Here is a 19,149-nt window from a genome sequence, read left to right as displayed (position 1 = left end):
GGCTGCTTCTGTGGCTCTGCTCCCAGCACTGACCTGCTCCCTGGGCTGCTTCTCTGATTCTCTCTGACTGGCACAGCTCTGCTCCCCAGCTTAGCTCAGGCCCCTGCTCTCTCCTTAGCTCGGCCCCACTCTGTCTGACCCAGGCAATTCCAGCTCACATGGAGAACAGGACTCCCCTGCCCTCCTGACTCTCTCATTGGCCTGCCCACCTTTTCAATCAGGCTGACCTGGAGCACTAGCCTCTATCTATTGTTCCTGAGGACTGTGAGTCTCAGAGTCCTGATTTCCTATCGACCCTTCCCCTTTCTTTTGGTACTGGGAGCTAGCCAACCAAAACACCGCCATTGAGTTTTAGTAAGGGGCCAACAGTCCCCTTACATATGTTATAAGTCACATTTGGTTAACTTGGTGTGTTTTTAAATCAATGTAATTAAACTGGTGCAAAACCCTATGTGGATGCTCTTACACACTCTGACTTAAATCTGATTTACATTGATTTTACGTTCAATTTGGTTGCTACTGAATTAAGCTAAACCAATTGAAGAGTCTCCATACGGCTGTGCATTGGCTTTAATAAACAGATTTAAAAAGAGATTTTTGGTTAAAGTGGTGCAAGTTTTAATACAGTATAGACAAGGCCATAGTGACATTGAAAATTCCAGTAACTATTTTAATCTGTTCATTCTCCCCAACAGTACTTGAATATTTTCCTGTATTTAAGTTCTCTACAAACCAGTGTTCAGGTTCTACAGTATCAATCTGTGTTCTTGAAACAATCAGCCTACTTTAGTTTAGCCAGACCTCACCCCTGCCCTGTGACTAGCTATTGCTCTTCCAATCAGACACAGAGGAAACATTTAAACACACACTTCTCTGCCTTCCTCCCAGTGTTCTGTTTATAGCAGGAATCAGCCATGCAACTCAGCCCAGGTAAGGCCACACTTCACAATTCACATTGCTGGAATTACATTTTACATATTTTTCCATTGAAGATTATTGATTTTTTTACTCCCTAATTATACAAAGGCAAGGGTGGAGGGGGAAGAGAGAGTAATACAATCCAGTGAACAGAGATAACAGGAGGCATGGTGGAAGCAACTTGCACACAGCTGTTGTTTCACCCTGTTACATCTGACAACAGCAATCTTCCCCTTGCTGAGATTTGAAAAATGAGAGGCTTGTGGGTGGGATGGAAGGTATGCCAAGGGCTGTTCACTGGGTCCAAGTCGTTGTCCCATTTCCAAACCACACCCACGTTAGTTATTTGGGATATGCAGCAGTCTTTTGAGCACATTGCTCTTGTGCAATTTGTTATATTAATAATTTATTAACAGGGCTACATAAACTGCAGACTGTTCCAGCATATGAATTCATCACAAATGGACAAAATTACCCCAGAAAATATGTGGGAGTACCTACTTCACCATTAACCTGGTGCTCTTTACCTTTCTCACATGCCGCAAAATTACTATGATTTCTTAGCACAATTTTTTTTTGCTACTTCCAAGAACACGCTGACCATGAGTTACCCAACATCATATACTGGATCCTTAGCTAGCAGGACAGTTTTTCTAGTTGTTTTTTTCAAAAGCTCTTAAGAGTAATATGCCATCAGTTGAGGTTTCTAATTAACTCTGAATAGCTAGTCTGCTGCCACTCAAATATAATTCTCATTATCATCTCAGCTAACAAGCTTCAGTGTTTGCCCTCCTAATTAGCTTGTAGTTAGAACTCCCTCCTTTCCTAGGCTATGCGGTTGCTAATTGCAGTTCCAATTGCTTTTACAGCAAACTCCTAAGAGACTGCTCATACTTCTGTTTTTAACAGCTTGATATAGATCAATATCTAGAATATGACTATAGGTTCTTTTTTATGCTTTACCCTTGTGTATCTGTGTGTGTGTATGTGTAATGTATATGTGTGAGGGGCAGAGAGGTTCAGCTCCTAAAATAAATCATAAACTGTTTTGCCTTTTAAACAGGTGGTGAGACTATGAAATGTCTCTTACCTAACACAAAGTATAACTCTCACAGCTCATACAGCATGGATTACTTTTGTGAAGACATCTGTAAAAAAAAGAAAAAAAAAGTGTTAACATTATCCAACTATGGTTTCTAACTGGTCATAATTGTGCCCTGTAATGTGAGCGATTGATGCTGAATTTAAAAAGAAAGTGTATTTTTCTGTTGCCTAGGTAGAACATACATAGGGTTTGCTATTCATTCTACACTCCTGGCTTCAGAATGGTATTCCTGTGGAATGCTCTTAGTATGATTTAATGTACGCCTGAGAGTTGAATTAATCCCTTAACTGCTGTGGCTTTTAGGCCTGGAGGCACTTGATAAAATACTTCATTCTTAGAGAAACAAACTGGTTGAGCTATTCTTGAAGAGCAGGCTATATTTAGCTAGTCTGGACAATTCAATATAGTGGGCAGCAGATATCAAGATTCCAATGGAACAGAATGAGGCATATGGAGAAAAAGGAAAACCTTACCAATAAAGGGATATTTTAAATCACTTCACCCATGTCCTGGAAAGGTAATTCTGTTACATGCAGGTTCTAAAAGCACACTCATTTCCACAAGCAAGCAAGATTAGCTGAGTTGTCCTTGCTGTCCTGAGCATTATTATACTTAGGCAATGCCTTACCTATCGAACTCCTTTTCTGAAGGTGTCAAGTATCAGAGGGGTAGCTGTGTTAGTCTGGATCTGTAAAAGTGGCAAAGAGTCCTGTGGCACCTTATAGACTAACAGACGTATTGGAGCATAAGCTTTCTTGGGTGAATACCCACTTCGTTGGATGCAATACGTCTGTTAGTCTATAAGGTGTCACAGGACTCTTTGTCGCTTTTTCTGAAGGTGTCCAGAGTCATCCTGTGGTTGTTTTCTGCAATGAGCCCTTTCTTTTTTAGTCAGGCTGGCCATAGTCATTTAGGCCATGTCCCCTAATTCCATCTATCCTATTCTTCTGTGCAAGGTAAGCAGACAATGGCCAAGTGTATTTGGGTTATTGTACATACTTTATGATTTTAAACCTACGTCCGGGTGTCTGCATCTTGAGGGGGTGCCTCATAAATTATTGTACATTTTTTTTAAAAAGCTTAAACCTAAGACTAAGCTCAGATCATAAGATACTGGTGCAAATGAACTTTGAGTATAAATCAACACTGGGAGAATTTTGATTCTATTCCTGTCTCCTCCACTAACTTGCTGTGACTTTGAGCAAAGCACTTAGGGTAAAATGTTCAAAAGCCCCTACGTCACTCAGGGAACTAATTCCCACTGACTGTCAATGAGGCTTATGCTCCTAAGTCACTGACGGCCTTTTCAAAATTTGACCCTTAATGTCTGAGTCTCAGTTTCTCCATCCGTAAAAGAGGGATAATGATACTTACAGAACTCGCCATTGTACAATGATTTGTGATTCTCTGAGGAGCAGCAAATGAAGTGTTATTTATTTTATTTATTAATGGGAAAGACCTGGCAGCTCAGAAGTGAGGAAGAGGTATGTATGTGAGGCAGAGCCCCATAGTTAGGAGAGTTGGATGAGCTGGGGTATTTTTAAAGGAGGTATCTGTAGCAGGAGGTGGTAGGGCAGTTGAATCAGGGCATTTGTCACTTGTTTTGGTGTGGTGGGAGAAGGATTGCAGGAGGTTTAGGCAGCTGAGCTTGGCATTTACAGAGGGACCTTCTTACATCATAGGGAGTGTATTTGTCCACATTATTCTAAAAACTAAATTATTTGCACACTCAATGTAATTAAGCCCACCTCAGCCAAACCTTTAAAAAATAACTTCCATTTGGGCTCTTTTCCCCCTCCCCTCAATGGTTTTGAACTGTTTCCTTTTTTCTCCTCTCCACATGTTGATTTGTCCTGTCAAACTCTGTTGTTCTCACCCAGATTTTAAATTCTGCTCCAGCTCTGTGGTCTGCTGTGAGGATTCCTGCACTGATTTCCTGGCCCATGGGAGGGATCCTCTGCTCCCAGGGGACCAGCTACAAAATCTTTTCTTTTACAAAAGAATCTAAAGAGTTGTAGACGTGTATCCGAAAAGAGAGGTCACTCTGTTTCCTGAATGTTTGAATACAGTGGAACAGTATAAGATGAAGTGTATACTGCAGTCATTCAAATGTATATAAAGAGCTGCCATTTTATTTTCAGTTCAGATGAGGGATGTTAGTTAAGTCACTGTTTTCACTCTTTCCTACAGAATAATCCAGATTGTTTTGCTCTGTGTATATGGAAAAACATAATACACACATGATGTGTTCAAATGAATTTGATTTGGGTTCACATAACGTCTTAGTGCTGGATTTCTCCCGGACAACTTGCTCTCTTTCTCCCACTGTGCTGTCTCAGAGGCTGTTGAGTGACTATAACACTAGTTACTCTCAGACAAGTGAGCTATAACTCCTCAAGGCTTATAGTTTTGAAAAATTGTTGATTTTAAATTTCGTTACGGTGCAGAGATTCCAGCATCTTTTCCTGTGTTCAGATGGTTGGCCTTGCTGCAGTCCCCTTCTTTCTTTTGGGCCAAGAATATCACTTCTGCTCTCCCCTCAGGCAAAATACAACTCTTTGTCCTCTCCTCTTCCCACCAGAATTTTCTGGAAAGGATGTTCTTTTACAGGAAAAAAAAACAAAACAGATTTTCTATGTGCAGTTGTAAATAGAAACTATTAACATGAGGAGACGTTAGTTTGTCCCATTTGGCGTCCAAAGATATTTTGATTTCAGCAGCATCTTAGATGATAGGTTTCAGAGTAACATGCACATTGTAGGGAGAGTGGTCACTTTGGATAAGCTATTACCAGCAGGAGAGTGAGTTTGTGTGTGTGGTTTTTGGAGGGGGGTGAGGGAGTGAGAGAACCTGGATTTGTGCAGGAAATGGCCCACCCTGATTATCATACACATTGTGAAGAGAGTTGTCACTTTGGATGTGCTATTACCAGCAGGAGAGTGAGTTTGGGGGGGGGGGGCGGAGGGTGAGAAAACCTGGATTTGTGCTGGAAATGGCCCAACTTGATGATCACTTTAGATAAGCTATTACCAGCAGGACAGTGGGGTGGGAGGAGGTATTGTTTCATGGTCTCTGTGCGTATATAATGTCTTCTGCAGTTTCCACGGTATGCATCCGATGAAGTGAGCTGTAGCTCACGAAAGCTCATGCTCAAATAAATTGGTTAGTCTCTAAGGTGCCACAAGTACTCCTTTTCATCTTAGATGATGTGTCCCAAGATTGTTCAGATAGAATGTCTAGAATCTGTGGAGCAAGCCATGCACCCTGGAGCTTTTTGGGGTGAGAAGATGGCACGATATTGCTTCCCAGCTGTGTAAAGCCACATTCTTCCTCTAAATTCCTACTCATGAGTCACACTGCCATGATGTCTATTAGAAATCAGCTGTTTAATGATGGATAGGTAGAGGGGTAGATGGAAACAGCTGATTAATTATTAATTCAAAATTTAAATGTATATAAAACTTGATCATGGCCCATCTCTCCACTCCCCGACCCTTTATAAGTTTTGTCTCTTTAGATTGTAAGCTTCAAGGCATGGACAGTGGGTACAATTTTCAAAAATGCCCAAGTTATATTGGTGTTAAATGAGTCCCTTTTTCAAAAGTGACATAGGCATTCAGGAGCACACTGACTTTCAATGAGACTTAGACTTGTGAAAATGGGATTTAGGCTCTGGATTCACAGGCACTTTTGAAAATTTTACCCAATGTCTTAATGTGTTTAATATCTCTGGGTGCTACTGCAATTTAATTATTAAATAATAATAGTCATAATCTTTAAAAGTGATGCTGATCTTGTTTTTTTCTGAATACCGGCCTGTTAAATATAATGGAAGGCACCTACAGTAGTAAAATAGTTGGCCCAAGTTATTTTAAAAATGACAGTCAAAAAATGATTAATGTTGATTATTTCTGGTGATACCCACAACTTGCTAGGCACTTTACAAATAGAAAAGTAGACATGATCCTTGCCCTGAGGAACTCTCAATCTTAAGACAGACAAAAAGAGGATGGACAAAGGGAAGAACACAATTAGGTTAACAAAATATTGAACGTAAACCGGACTTATTAAATACTCCCCAATTACTCCTTAAAATTGTCATGGTCAGTCCTCAGGTTTCCCTCTGGCACCACAGCAGAGGTGAACTTTCCAGAGGGACTTGAAAGTGTATATTTTTTCTGTTCTGAACCAGAAACTTGGCTTAAATAGATCTGATTCACTCATCTTGCAAGGTCTCTCACCCCTTTTAGTCTCAATGTAGACTATGTAGCTGTGTCGGTCACAGGATATTAGAGAGACAAGGTGGGTGAGGCAGTATCTTTACTGGATCAACTTCTATTGGTGAGAGAGACACCAACAGAAGTTGGCCCAATAAAAGATATGACCTCATCCACCTTATCTTTCAATGTAGAATAGGCAGCTTTTCCTAGACTTGTTGTTGGTTTTGATCTTCTGGTAATCGCCTTCAGACATTATACTTGTTCATGGTACTCATCTCTAATTCAGTGACTTCTCAGCCCTCCAAGATACAGAAATGCCATCTTCATGCAGTTTCTGGTTTCTCTCATGGCTGCCAAGGTCCCACAGTACTGCCTTTGTCTATAAGGCAATGAGTACCTGGACACTGATCCATCTGATCCCTTATGAGGCATAGTACAGTTCATAGATCAGGAACTGGATTGAAGATTGATGGCCAAGAGAAATTGGTTTCCATGGAAGCTGGTTGCAACAGGAATCCACATGTGTGCTTGCAGGTGGCTTTGTAGTGGTGAGATCGCTTTCAGCAGGCACCCCTAGGCAGTGGATGTTACATAGGTCAATTTTGCAAAGGGTAGTGAACTGTGCAACAGCCCTTGGAGGACTAATTGCTTTGTTTGTTGTCAGTGACACTCTGCTTTCTCTACAACACATAATGATTGAAGCTGAGTCAATTGAGGCTTAATCAAGGTTAATTCAAGATAAAGTCTAGTCCGTCAAGCACAAGTCAGCATGACTGAAACACAACTGAGAGTTTTGCGTTTAGACAGAGCACTTACAATCATGCTATAGGAAACACCTGATGTTAATTTCTTCTAATTTCCTCAGTGGTGAAAAGGCCTCTGGGGAGTATTTTTAACACTACCAGCAGATCAGGTATACCAGTGGTTTTTGTCCCTTGGTGAACTTACTTGGTGTGTTGATGTGCAGGAACTTTACCAAAGTATCCTCTGTAAACTACCACAATATTTGCTTACTTTATTTTGCAATCATAGAAATGTAGGGATGGAAGTGACCTTCAGAGGCCATCTAGTCCATTCCCTCTGTGCTGAGCAGGATTAAGTATACCTACACCATCCCTGGCAGGTGTTTATCTAACCTGTTCTTAAAACCCTCCAGTGAACAGGGATTCTACAACCTCCCTAGGTAACATGTTCCAGTGCTTAACAATCCTTATTGTTAGAAAGTTTTTCCTAATAGCCAACCTAAATCTCCTAAAATCTATGTTGCAAAGCAGCTTGCTTAGGGATGCCAAGTTAACCATGTAAGGGAGGAAACCTGGTAACAGGCAGGGCCTTAACAATGAAAAAGAGGGTGATTTACTGTGAGAGTCAGTTACTTAACTTAATGACAAACAAGCCAGCTGTGCAAATACCGAAGAACAAAACAGGCAAAAGATGTGACTCACAAGCCAGAGTGAGTCATTAAAATTGCTGGGTCTCTAAGGCTGTGTCTATACTATATTTTTATGATGTATTTTACAACTGTTGTCTCTCAGCTCAAATTTCACAATGAAGGTTGAAATAAATGAAGTTAAAATAGATGTGGAATTTGTCCTGTCCACAACAGCAGAACATCTGCTGGATTACTGCAGAAAGGGATCTGGGGGTCATAATGGCCCACAAGCTAAATATGAGTCAACCGTGTGGAACACTGTTGCAAAAGAAAGCGAACATCATTCTGGGATGTATTAGCAGGAGTGTTGTAAGCAAGACACAAGAAATAAGGCCTCAACTGGAGTACTGTGTCTGTTCTGGATGCCACATTTCAGGAAAAATGTGGATAATATAGAGAAAGTCCAGAGGAGAGCAACAAAAATGATTAAAGGTCTAGAAAACATGACCTATGAGGGAAGATTGAAAAAAAAATGGGTTTGTTGAGTCCAGAAAAGAGAGGACTGAGAGGGGACGTAAGTTTTCAAGTACATAAAAGGTTGTTACAAGGAGGAGGGAGAAAAAATGTTGTTCTTAACCTCTGAGGATAGGACAAGAAGCAATAGGCTTAAATTGCAGCAAGGGAGGTTTAGGTTGGACATTAGGAAAAACGTCCTAACTGTCAGAGTGGTTAAGCACTGGAATAACTTGTCTAGGGAGGTTGTGGAATCTCCATCAATGGAGATTTTTAAGAGCAGGTTAGACAAACACCTGTCAGGGATGGTCTAGATAATACTTAGTGCTGCCTTGAGTGCAGGAGACTGGACTAGATGACCTCTCGAGGTCCTTTCCAGTTCTGTGATTCTATTACTTAAGTTCAACACCACATGAGGATGGGAGTCATGTTGGATGCCCAAATATGGCCGACAAAACTAGTGTTGACACAGTCTAATTACACAGTACATAGCAAGTAAGGCAATTACTGTGGCAGAAACTCCTAGACAATGAGAGGAACAAAGGTCAAGCTGGAAAGTAAAGAAACATATGGTCAGACCAGAAAACAGGTCTAGGAAGGGCATTCAGAACATTGTAGGGCTCAGAAGGGTTGTTATAAGACACTGACTGAACACGGAGCTTAATATATAATTAGTCATCTGGGAGTGTTGTTAATGGGCAAAACTACTGTAAAGAGTACTCCCATTGTGTGTCCCTTTTCTACCTATCCTGTCCTGCTGGTATTACACTCCCAGACAAGGAACAGTTTTAAAACTGGAGTTCTATTAGACTTAAAAAAGAAACAAATATAAAAAAGAAGCAAATATAGCTTGCACAAGCCCCATTGCTACTCAGTCCTTTTGGTGTGCACACAACTCTGCGGCTGCATGTCCTTCAATCCTTAAAGGGAAAAGGAATGTCAGAATTAGATTTATTTGTGCCCGTAGGAGTGCTACACTGGTGTGCATGCGCATTGTGTTGAAGGAGTTTAACTGAGTGACATGACCAATTGCAGTGAGATGCACCAATTTCTTGAGCTAGACTTTATTTAAATTACCTAAGTTACCCTGATTATTTTTTTTTACAGTGCAACACTGACGCAAACTCACAGTGAAGATGTGCTGTACAGTTGAGACTTACCCAGTTTTAAACCAAATGGAGGATGGGGCAAGGGGCAGAACATACATACTGTTTGAAATCAAAGTAACTCTCCTCTGTTCAAGATTTAACTTTTGCAGATCATCTGTGCTGGGAGTTTGCACCGATGTAACTACACCAGTGTAAAAATACCTAAAGTGCATAAATAAACATTTGGTGCCAATTCCTCCTGCTGGCTATGCCCTCCTTTGGCTCTCGTGTAAGTGTCCCTTCTAGCAGCCCCTAATTGTTAAGTGAGCTCTTCCTCCATCTCTCACCTGATTCAATCTCCACCCTCTTGTGAGTGCATTGTATTCTGAAGCCTTCAGAACTCTCCCTTCCATTCAAGAGGCTTTGGTGCTTCTGCACCACTCTTAACCTGTTACTTCTTCAATAACTCCCCTGTGATATCTGCAGTATTGCCAACTCCAAGCATTAAAAAAATCGTGAATGACACCCCTCCCACAAATCTCATGATGTTTAAGCCAATAATAAATGTTGGGTACTTTTTGTCTTTTGGTTTCTGAACCTTTAGGATGCACTTCGTTCATGTTTCCAAGCGTTTCTCTGCAATCATGAGGGCCAGAGTTTTAACAAAAACACCAAATATAGCAAGACTTGTATAACCCTTCTGCCAGTCAGAGTTGGTAGCAACAAGGGCTGGGTTCAGTATCTAGGGGTTCCTTTTCAACAATACAAAACAAAACAGGCTCGAGCCCCAACCCAGTAACCTGGGACAATTACACCCCATCTCCAGACACCTCTAAGAGGCAATACTTCCCCTCTTGCAAGCACAGAGTCTGAGTGTATCAAAAAAACCTTTTAATAAAAGGAGGGACCTAATCTGGCATTAATTTGGGAAAACACTTCAAACAGGGTTCATAAATATAAACCATGAGCAAAAGACCTACCCCCAAGTAAGTTGGGCAGCGTCCTTTTTCCCTCAGGTTCATAAATCCAGCAACCCAAAAGTCCCTTTAACGTGCCCCACCCTTCTCTGCACCCCACTCACAGTTGCTGCCCTTAGTCAGTGCAGACCCAGAGTATAGAGGGGGGAAGTAAGGATGCACCTTACTCACGCTGCTGCTTGGGCACTCGCTCGCTGCCCATCTCTGCCCTGCCTGCCAATCACCATGCCTCTCTGCCAGGCTCTACTCTGTCTCTCTCCACCAGCCACCCTACTGGCTGCTCACTGCGCCTTTCCATGGGACTGTACTCCAATCCTCTCCACCAGCCACCTGATCACCAAGATGTCTTCAGGGCCCACCACTTAACACAGCTTTCAGTGATTTTTAGCTGCTAGTGGGTGATCCTCACTGCTGGTGCACACTGGGCAGTCTCTTGCATCAGAGACAGTGCCCCAAAGCAGGTCTAATACTTAGACCTGGGTATCAGTGATTTCACCTCTGTAGTATGTAACAAGACTCTCAATTGAGTCTAAATTAACTCTATTACACAGTGGAGAGAGAAAGGGTCAAATGTTGTCTACAACCCTTAAGCAGGGCCCACACCACCAGGTACACATACCTGTCCCCACCATCTCTCAAGTCACTAGGCTTTGGAACCCATGTCCCCTGCTTAGCGAGTGCTATTTAGTTGAGGGTGAGTGTCTCCATTGGGGTATGCCAGGTACAGTTCTGCTGCCATTGATTCACACAACAAGGATAACAACCCTTTATTACTCCTGCCCAAATAAAAAGGAGACTGGGGATCCAACACCAGAAGTGATCATTTGGGCAAGCAATCCCATCATGCTGAGCACTAGGCAGGATGGGAATTCCCATACAAACAAGATCAGCTCCTGAGGTCCTTTTCCACAGCTCATCACTAGATATCAGGGGAGAGCTCATTCAGACTCTGCTTACATTTGCATTAAAATTGTGAGTTGGCAACACTATTTGAGTAGTGTCCCTATGGGTGCACTGTTGATGTATCCACGTCTCTATGTATCAGATTGGAGATTTAAGGTAGCAATGTGCATTTGGCCCACACATGTGCTCTCTCTGTTTCGTGCTCTGCCTCGAGGTTATCTAGCATTGTGTGGGCAAACCACCCTCAGTTCCTTCTCAACTGCCTTTGGCCTAAAACAGAGCATTAGCAGAATCTGAGGAATGATTTATTTAGAACTTCATTTCTAGTTAATAGGGTAGCTAGCAGTTTCTGTTAGTTAGATTAATATTATCCCCTTTACTTTTCTTTTTTTCTTGGAAAAATATTTTTTGTGGGGAGGGGATGTTTCAAAAATCTTTCAGTCCTTGGTTGATTTTCATTATCTCTTCCTCCTTGGGGAAATGAAACCTGAAAAGGGGCATGCCCAGCTCTCCTGTGTTTAAACACGGTCTCTCCTGCAGAGAAGCTATTCCAGTCAGTGACAGCCATTCATGCTTCATTCACTGCTTAGGAGACTCTCGCATACCATAGAAGTGTACTTGCTGCCTGAAATTAAAACGAAGGACAAGAAAAAACCATGAACTTAAGTTCAGACGCCTTGTAATAGAAAGTTCAGTTAGACCCGCCTCCGACTCTGGACCTAGGATCCCATGGAGCAACAGTCCCCAACACGACTGTCAACGTCATCGGGACATTATAGTCGGGTGGAAACCTGAAAAGGGGTATGCCCAGCTCTACTGTGTTTAAATGCTGTCTCTCCTGCAGAAAAGCTATTCCAGTCAGTGACAGCCATTCATGCTTCATTCACTGCCTAGGAGACTCACATACCATAGAAGTGTACTTTCTGCCTGAAATTAAAATCAAGGACAAGAAAAAAACATGAACTTCAGTTCAGACTCCTTGTATTAGAAAGTTCAGTTAGGCCAGCCTCTGACTCTGGACCTGGGATCCCCTGGAGCAACAGTCCCCAACATGACTGTCAGTGTCATCGGGACGTCATACTCAGATGGATTCAAAGAGGAAACATGGTGATTCCTCTCTGAAAACCTCAAAAAGAGGGCTACAAGTCCCCAAACTAAAGACCTGACTGGGGAAAAAAAGTTCCGCAGCAACATCGCCCACCTCGGTACTGACCAAACTGCAACAGTGTGCCCATGAAGCTTTAGGCTTCTCAGGTACTGGTACCACCAGTACCTAAAGGTACCATCAGAGGAAAGGAGCAATAGAGATCGTACTAGCTCCTCTAAAATGGTACTGCTGTAGACAAGGAGAGCCTCACTACCACGCATTTTCACCACACAAAAGACTAGAGTACCATCTTCTGGTCACTCATCGGACCACAGTAGAATGCAGGTACTGTTGGTTCCCTCAGCATTGAAGGGCCCCTCTCAGCAGACTTTATCGATACACCCAATATTTACAAATTTTTTAAGAGATAAGGTTACACTGAGACCACGCCCCAAGTTCCTCACAAAAATCTCATCTGCCTTCTACAAAACCAATATATACACCTCCCAACCTTCTTCCCCAAGCCACTCTGGGACAAGAGAGAGGCAGTATTACACATACTTGATGATTGGAGAGTACTGGCATTCTATTTGGCTAGAACTAAATCAGACTCCTAGACTATTCCTTTTTATTGCAGAGATATCTAAAGGATCCTCAGTCTCTATACAGAGACTCTCTAGATGGCTATCGAACTGTATTATTTATTGCTATCATACCCGCAATCTCCAGCCTACATCTGGAGTTTGAACTCATTTCATCTGTTTCCACTTCTGTAGCCTTTGTCAAAAACATTCCCAACACAGAAATATGCAGAGCAGCAGCTTGGGCATCTGCTTATACTTTTGTTGAACATTATACAATTATACAGCACCCATGACTCAGCATCTAATGCCATGTTTGTCTCCACCATATTATCATCAATATTATACTCTACTCTGAAGCCCCACCCTTCCTTCAGGGGTACTGCTGTAGTCGCCTATGGTGAAGCACTGCTACGGACACTACTCGAAGAAGAAGAAATGGTTACTCACCTTGTGCAGTAACTATGGTTCTTTGAGATGTGTGTGCTCCACTACCTACCCTTCTCCCCTCTACTTCAGAGTTCTAAACAATGGGCTCTGAGGTAGAGAAGAAATTGAGGAGCAGTTGACCTGCGCAGCGCTAGAGAGTCTCAAGGCAGAGCATGAGTCAGGGAGAACGCATGTGAGGGTCGAATGGACACTGCCACTTAAAAACTCCAATTTGAGATGCAGAGACACGTATATACCTACAGTCGAGCACCCAGAGGAGGCGACATCTCGAAGAACCCCAGTTACTGCTCAAGGTGAGTAATCCCCTTCTTCTAGCTTTTTGTGTCTTGAAGTGCTGTTTTGAAAACATCGACACCTTTCTGTTCAGCATACTAGACCTGTTCAGAGTGATGAATCTTCAGTTTGTTTTTTTGGAACAGGATCACCACCACCTATATTGGATCTGGGCTTGATGAGCTAGGCATATTTTTGATCTGTACTTGGAAGAGATGGACGTGTAGATACTCTTGAAAACAACATGCTGAGCACTTTTTTGGTCTGCTCTGGTCCCCACCATTGACCTCAGTGTGGTGTGGTGGCCTTTCTTACATTATTACTGTGTAACCTGTCATCTCCATCTATAAATTTCTACTTTAATTTAAATACAAAACTTAAATGTAACTATTAGGGGTGGACTCAGTCCAAAACCTTGACTCAAACTCCACTGAACTTTGAGGGAGTTTAAATTCTGCATATGGGTTTGCAACTGACTGCTTTCTCTCCATGGTCAACCCCAATCTCAGTTGTGAAAGTCTGAAATGCAGGAAAGTTCAGATCCAGATTCAAGCTTTGCAGCTCAGGTCCAACAATATAGCAAAAGGTATATAGCAAAAGTGACCAACATCCTCAGTTATTTATTACTGAAGTCTTGTGTAGAGGTTTCTATCTAAGCTATCAGATTTGTTGAAATAAAAATATTTTTAAAAAAGGGAAGTGCACGCACACACAATACTCATGTTTATATGCTACAGGATTTGCTGAGACCATCTCTTCTCTCAGAATCCTCTCCTTCCCCATGCTGTTTTCTATTTCCACATGAAAGTAACCAGACATCAAGAGAAACTGTTTCAGTGTAAGAAAAAAAAATCAGACAGTTGATAGAGAGCTTGTTGTCTATAATCTCACAACTGAGAGGTTATTGCTCTTTTGTTTCAATTAACATTTACTATACCATATGATATGATGAAACAGAAACAATGACTATCATTAACACTTGATTTTATTAAAGCTTATAGTATAAACACTTTCAAAATTAAATTAAACTCTGCATATTAATGGAATTAAACTCTGGTGTCCCTAGCCTCTGTTTGCCAGAAGCTGGGAATGAGTGACAGGGGATGAATCTCTTGATGATTATCTGTTCAGTTCATTCCCTCTGGGGCACCTGGCACTGGCCACTGTTGGAAGACAGGATACTGGGCTAGATGGACCTTTGGTCTGACCCAGTAGGGTTGTTCTTATGTTATATTAAAATATGGAGGGTGGAAAAATCATTCCAATTGTTGGGGAGAAAAATAAACATGAAGCTGTTATTGGCTTACTGAATATATTGGCTAAATGTACATAAACCCCAGCATTTCTTCTTCTGCTCAGTTAAGATTCAGTCTGAACTAAATTCAGTGTCCTGATCTTTGTGTTTATGATTTTACTAAGAGCTTCAAGCAACTGCATATTTATGTAACATTAATACATACTCTGGCTGAATAAAACTATATTTTAGCTTACAAAGCTATATTCAACAGGCCTATTCAGATAATGAAATGAGCAGCTAAGAACTCTCTTGTGATCTACATTTGAGAATATTTAGTACACATGTCCACATTTAAAGATTTAATTGGTCTGAACTGGGTCTTATGTCACACAGCACCTCAGTAATCTGGTTGGCTTTGGTAGGCCTCCAGCAACCGTTTGGTGGCAACCTTTATAGCTGCCATAACCTGCGAACTGGCTGGAATCAGAGGCCAGGTCTATAGTACTAAGTTTTGTCAGGATAGCTATGTTGGTCAGGGGTTGGGGCCCGCACTCTGCTAGGCCTTTCCTTTCCCAGGCACTACTGCCTGTTTGCAGGTTCTTCCTGCTACCTGACTGGTCCCATGGAGTCTTCAGTAAGTATTTTACATAATAAACTTTATTAAAGAAATGAAAGTAAAACCATAAGCACCGGAGCTCTGTTGGTCAGGCAGAGTTACAATGGGGTAATCACACACATTCGCTCTCCAGATTGCCTGCCTGCTTGCCAAATAATTGATAAAAATGTATAGTGTGTGTGTGTGATACATATGGTCTATATAGAGAGACACCAATGAATATGGAGAAACAGGTTACCAAATCAGAAACTGCTGCTGGGTAAGGTAAGAAATTGGTGCTAGGCAGGACTAGTAACCTTCCCCTGAGTCACAATCACAACAGGAGCTGGAGACCTACACTCCTCAGGCCAGGAGCCATTTCTGTACATGTAAAGATCCACAGACACCTTGATTGACAGCTCCTAGGCTGTACTCACTCTACTGGCCCTATGCTGTTAGTGCAGCCTCCGCCTCTGACCAATGTGCTAGCAACTCCTGTGTAGATGCAGTTAAGAGTCTTTTGACAGTATAGCTTATGCCATCAAAGGAGATCAGCAAAATAACTCCTTTTGCTGGTATAAACTGCATCTCCACTAGGGAGCTATGCCACTATATCTATACCAGTGGTTCCCAAACTTTAACAACCTGTGAACTCCTTTCACTAAAATGTCAAGTCTTGCGAACCTCCTCCTAAAAATGAGTATTTCTAGGGCTTTTCTCCTTTACCTGAATATAATTTAGAAAAGCAGTGATCTTGCAAACATTAAATTTGTTTTTATGACATGCTTATTACACACTATTTATTATTATTATCATTACAGTATTTGTATTACATTATGAAAATGGCAACACTCTTCCAGGATCTCACTTTCGTAGCTTGTCTCATTTTGAAAAAGGCTGTTATAAGCCAAGGCTCCTATGTTTCATCAAGAAGCATCAGATGTGAAACGCCATGCATGTATATAAGAAGTCAACTCAAAGAGTTCCTCCTACACAAGCATTCAGCTCTTGAGCAGTCCAGGCAAACAACGCACATTACAACAAAGCTTAAACTTGTTTTTCATAATAATTTTAAAAACAACACTAGCTGCCTATTTAATTTTAAAAACAGCAAAAAAAAAATCCACCTCCCTTTCCATTTCTTATAAGGAGTCTTGAAGTTTAAATCTCCTCAGTATGATAAATATGCTTGCTTTGATCTGCTTAGCTCTTGGAAGTCCAGGAGCTCCAGGCAGCTGGCCCCATGCTGCCTGGGGTCCCTAGGGACACCTCTGTCCACCATTAGGGAATTTTTTCCCGGGAACCCCCTGTAACATTTTGCGAACACCGGTTTGGGAACCACTGATCTATACCAATATAGCTATATCAGCAATGCCTCTGTAGCATAGACTAGCTCTGAGATGTCAAAGGCAGACTTGGGCTAAACTCACTTTTCTAAGAAGCAAGGAAAAAATAGAAGTTATGGGATGGTCTGGGATTTACTGCAGTCTCATATCAATCAAAGGAAATACTTTTATAAAAAATATTGTCTTCCAGCATAGCTATTGAAAGTGAAGTTCAAAAGTTCACTTAGTTCAGAGACTTTAATCATAGACTGCAAAGTACATAAGTCCTATCAGCTGACACTTGCCCCTGAGAAGAATGACTTTACAAGTCAAAATACCAGTGTGTCTCTTACAAAGAAAATTATATCAGTGTTTGAATTCATTTCAAACCATGTCCACAATGCAGCTTTGAATCATGCTATCCACAATATGTTTAAATTAGGGCTGTCAATTAATTGCAGTTAACTCATGTGATTAACTTAAAAAAATTAATAGCGATTCATTGCCGTTTTAATCACACTGTTAAACAATAGAATACCAATTGAAATTTATTAAATATTTTGGATGTTTTTCTACGTTTTCAAATATATTGATTTCAATTACAACACAGAATACAAAGTGTACAGTACTCACTTCATATTATTTTAATTACAAATATTTGCACTGTAAAAATCATAAACAAAAGAAATATTTTTCAATTAATCTCATACAAGTACCATATAGCAATATCTTTATTGTGAAAGCGCAATTTACAAATGTAGATTTTTTTTGTTACATAACTCCACTCAAAAACAAAACAAAATGTAAAACTTTAGAGCCTACAAGGCCACTCAGTCCTATTTCTTGTTCAGCCAATCACTAAGACAAGCATGAAGGAATGTATGAATCTTTAGTGCATCTGGCATGTAAATATCTTGCAATGCCGGCTACAACAGTGCCATGCAAATGCCTGTTCTCACTTTTAGGTGACATTGTAAAAAAGAAGCGGGCAGTATTATCTCCTGCAAATGTAAACAAACTTGTTTGAGCAATTGGCTGAATAAGAAGTAGGACTGAGTGGGCTCTGTAGGCTCTAAAGTTTTTCATTGTTTTATTTTGAATGCAGCTATTTTTTGTACATAATTCTACGTTTGTAAGTTCAACTTTCATGATAAAGAGATTTCACTAGAGTACTTGTATTAAGTGACTTGAAAAATACTATCTTATTTTTACAGTGCAAATATTTATAATAAAAAATAAATATAAAATGAGCACTGTACACTTTGTATAAGCTATTACCAGCAGGACAGTGGGGTGGGAGGAGGTATTGTTTCATGGTCTCTGTGTGTATATAATGTCTTCTGCAGTTTCCACGGTATGCATCCGATGAAGTGAGCTGTAGCTCATGAAAGCTCATGCTCAAATAAATTGGTTAGTCTCTAAGGTGCCACAAGTACTCCTTTTCTTTTTGTGTTGCAATTGAAATCAACATATTTGAAAAATGTAGACAACATCCACAAATATTTATATAAATAGTATTCTATTATTGTTTAACAGCACAATTAATTGCAATTCATTTTTTTAAGTGCTTGTCAGCCCTAGTTTTAAATGTTTTCTAACATGCTATATCATGGTTTTCCTTTCTGCTGTAGACAGGATTTTTCTTAAAACACTATCTTAGCCGAACCACAACAATAAGCAGTCCATGCATGAAAAAATTACTTTATTAAGTAACTTTTGTTCTTCAAATGTATTGTCTCTGCAGAGCTACACAGAGTGTTAATGTGTAGAGCAAGTCAGAAAACTGAATTTGCATTCTGTGGGAAATTCCAACATTTTGATTTTATTTTCAATCCAAAAAAAAAAAAAAAAGGAAATTTCCTGTGGAACATGAATTCCCAAATATTTCAATTCAGACCATCAGAAATTTTGTTTTGATAATGTCAAATCTTTATAAAATATTAAATAAGACATACAAATATATAATATAATGAATATTTTAACGTGCGTTTAAACTACATCAAAATGATAGTCAAAAGGAAATGTTCAGTATTATCGAAATGAAACAAGAATGCTGAATTTTTCCCCATGAACAGTTCTGTCAAAATTAAAACATTCCTGTGAAACATTTAGATTTCAATTAAGCTGCATTTTCTGATGATAAACTGTTTCGTCAAAAAATTTTCAACTGCTACTAATTATGTGCCACGGCATGTGATGACATAACCTGAACTGGGTTCTTTTCAAAACAGTTGAGTGGGTGTGTGCATGCTGCTCTGTTCCAGCTTTCTAGAACCAAGAACATAAAGCCCCCCCCACATTCAACTTTCCCTCATTTCCTCTCGAACTTAGGCAAATCCTGTAAATCTCTTAAGTGCAGGGGCAGTAGAAGAGGCTAGTGCACATCTGTGGATGCAATACATTTAGATAACAGAAGTTAGTTAGGTATGCAACCACTTGTTCTTCTTTGAGTGATGGTCCCTATATGTATTCCAAATACGGGTGCAATTGCGCGTCATGTGCTGG

At 40.6% G+C, this 19,149-nt stretch overlaps 1 protein-coding gene across 1 annotated transcript in view; it reads left to right on the top strand.

Annotated features, from left to right (window-relative positions):
* The first annotated feature begins 908 nt into the window (after nt 1–908).
* MSANTD1 (Myb/SANT DNA binding domain containing 1) overlaps nt 909–19,149 on the top strand; it is a 92,226-nt gene continuing 73,985 nt past the window's right edge. Inside the window, exon 1 of the mRNA XM_084626442.1 lies at nt 909–930. Within this exon, the coding sequence (XP_084482568.1) occupies nt 915–930 (16 nt within the window). The 5' untranslated portion in view covers nt 909–914. The remainder of the gene's footprint in view (nt 931–19,149) is intronic.

The sequence above is a fragment of the Lepidochelys olivacea genome (genome assembly GCF_965140295.1).
Source record: "Lepidochelys olivacea isolate rLepOli2 genome assembly, chromosome: 4".
Taxonomy (NCBI): domain Eukaryota; kingdom Metazoa; phylum Chordata; order Testudines; family Cheloniidae; genus Lepidochelys; species Lepidochelys olivacea.
This window is presented reverse-complemented; position numbering and strand designations above follow the sequence as displayed.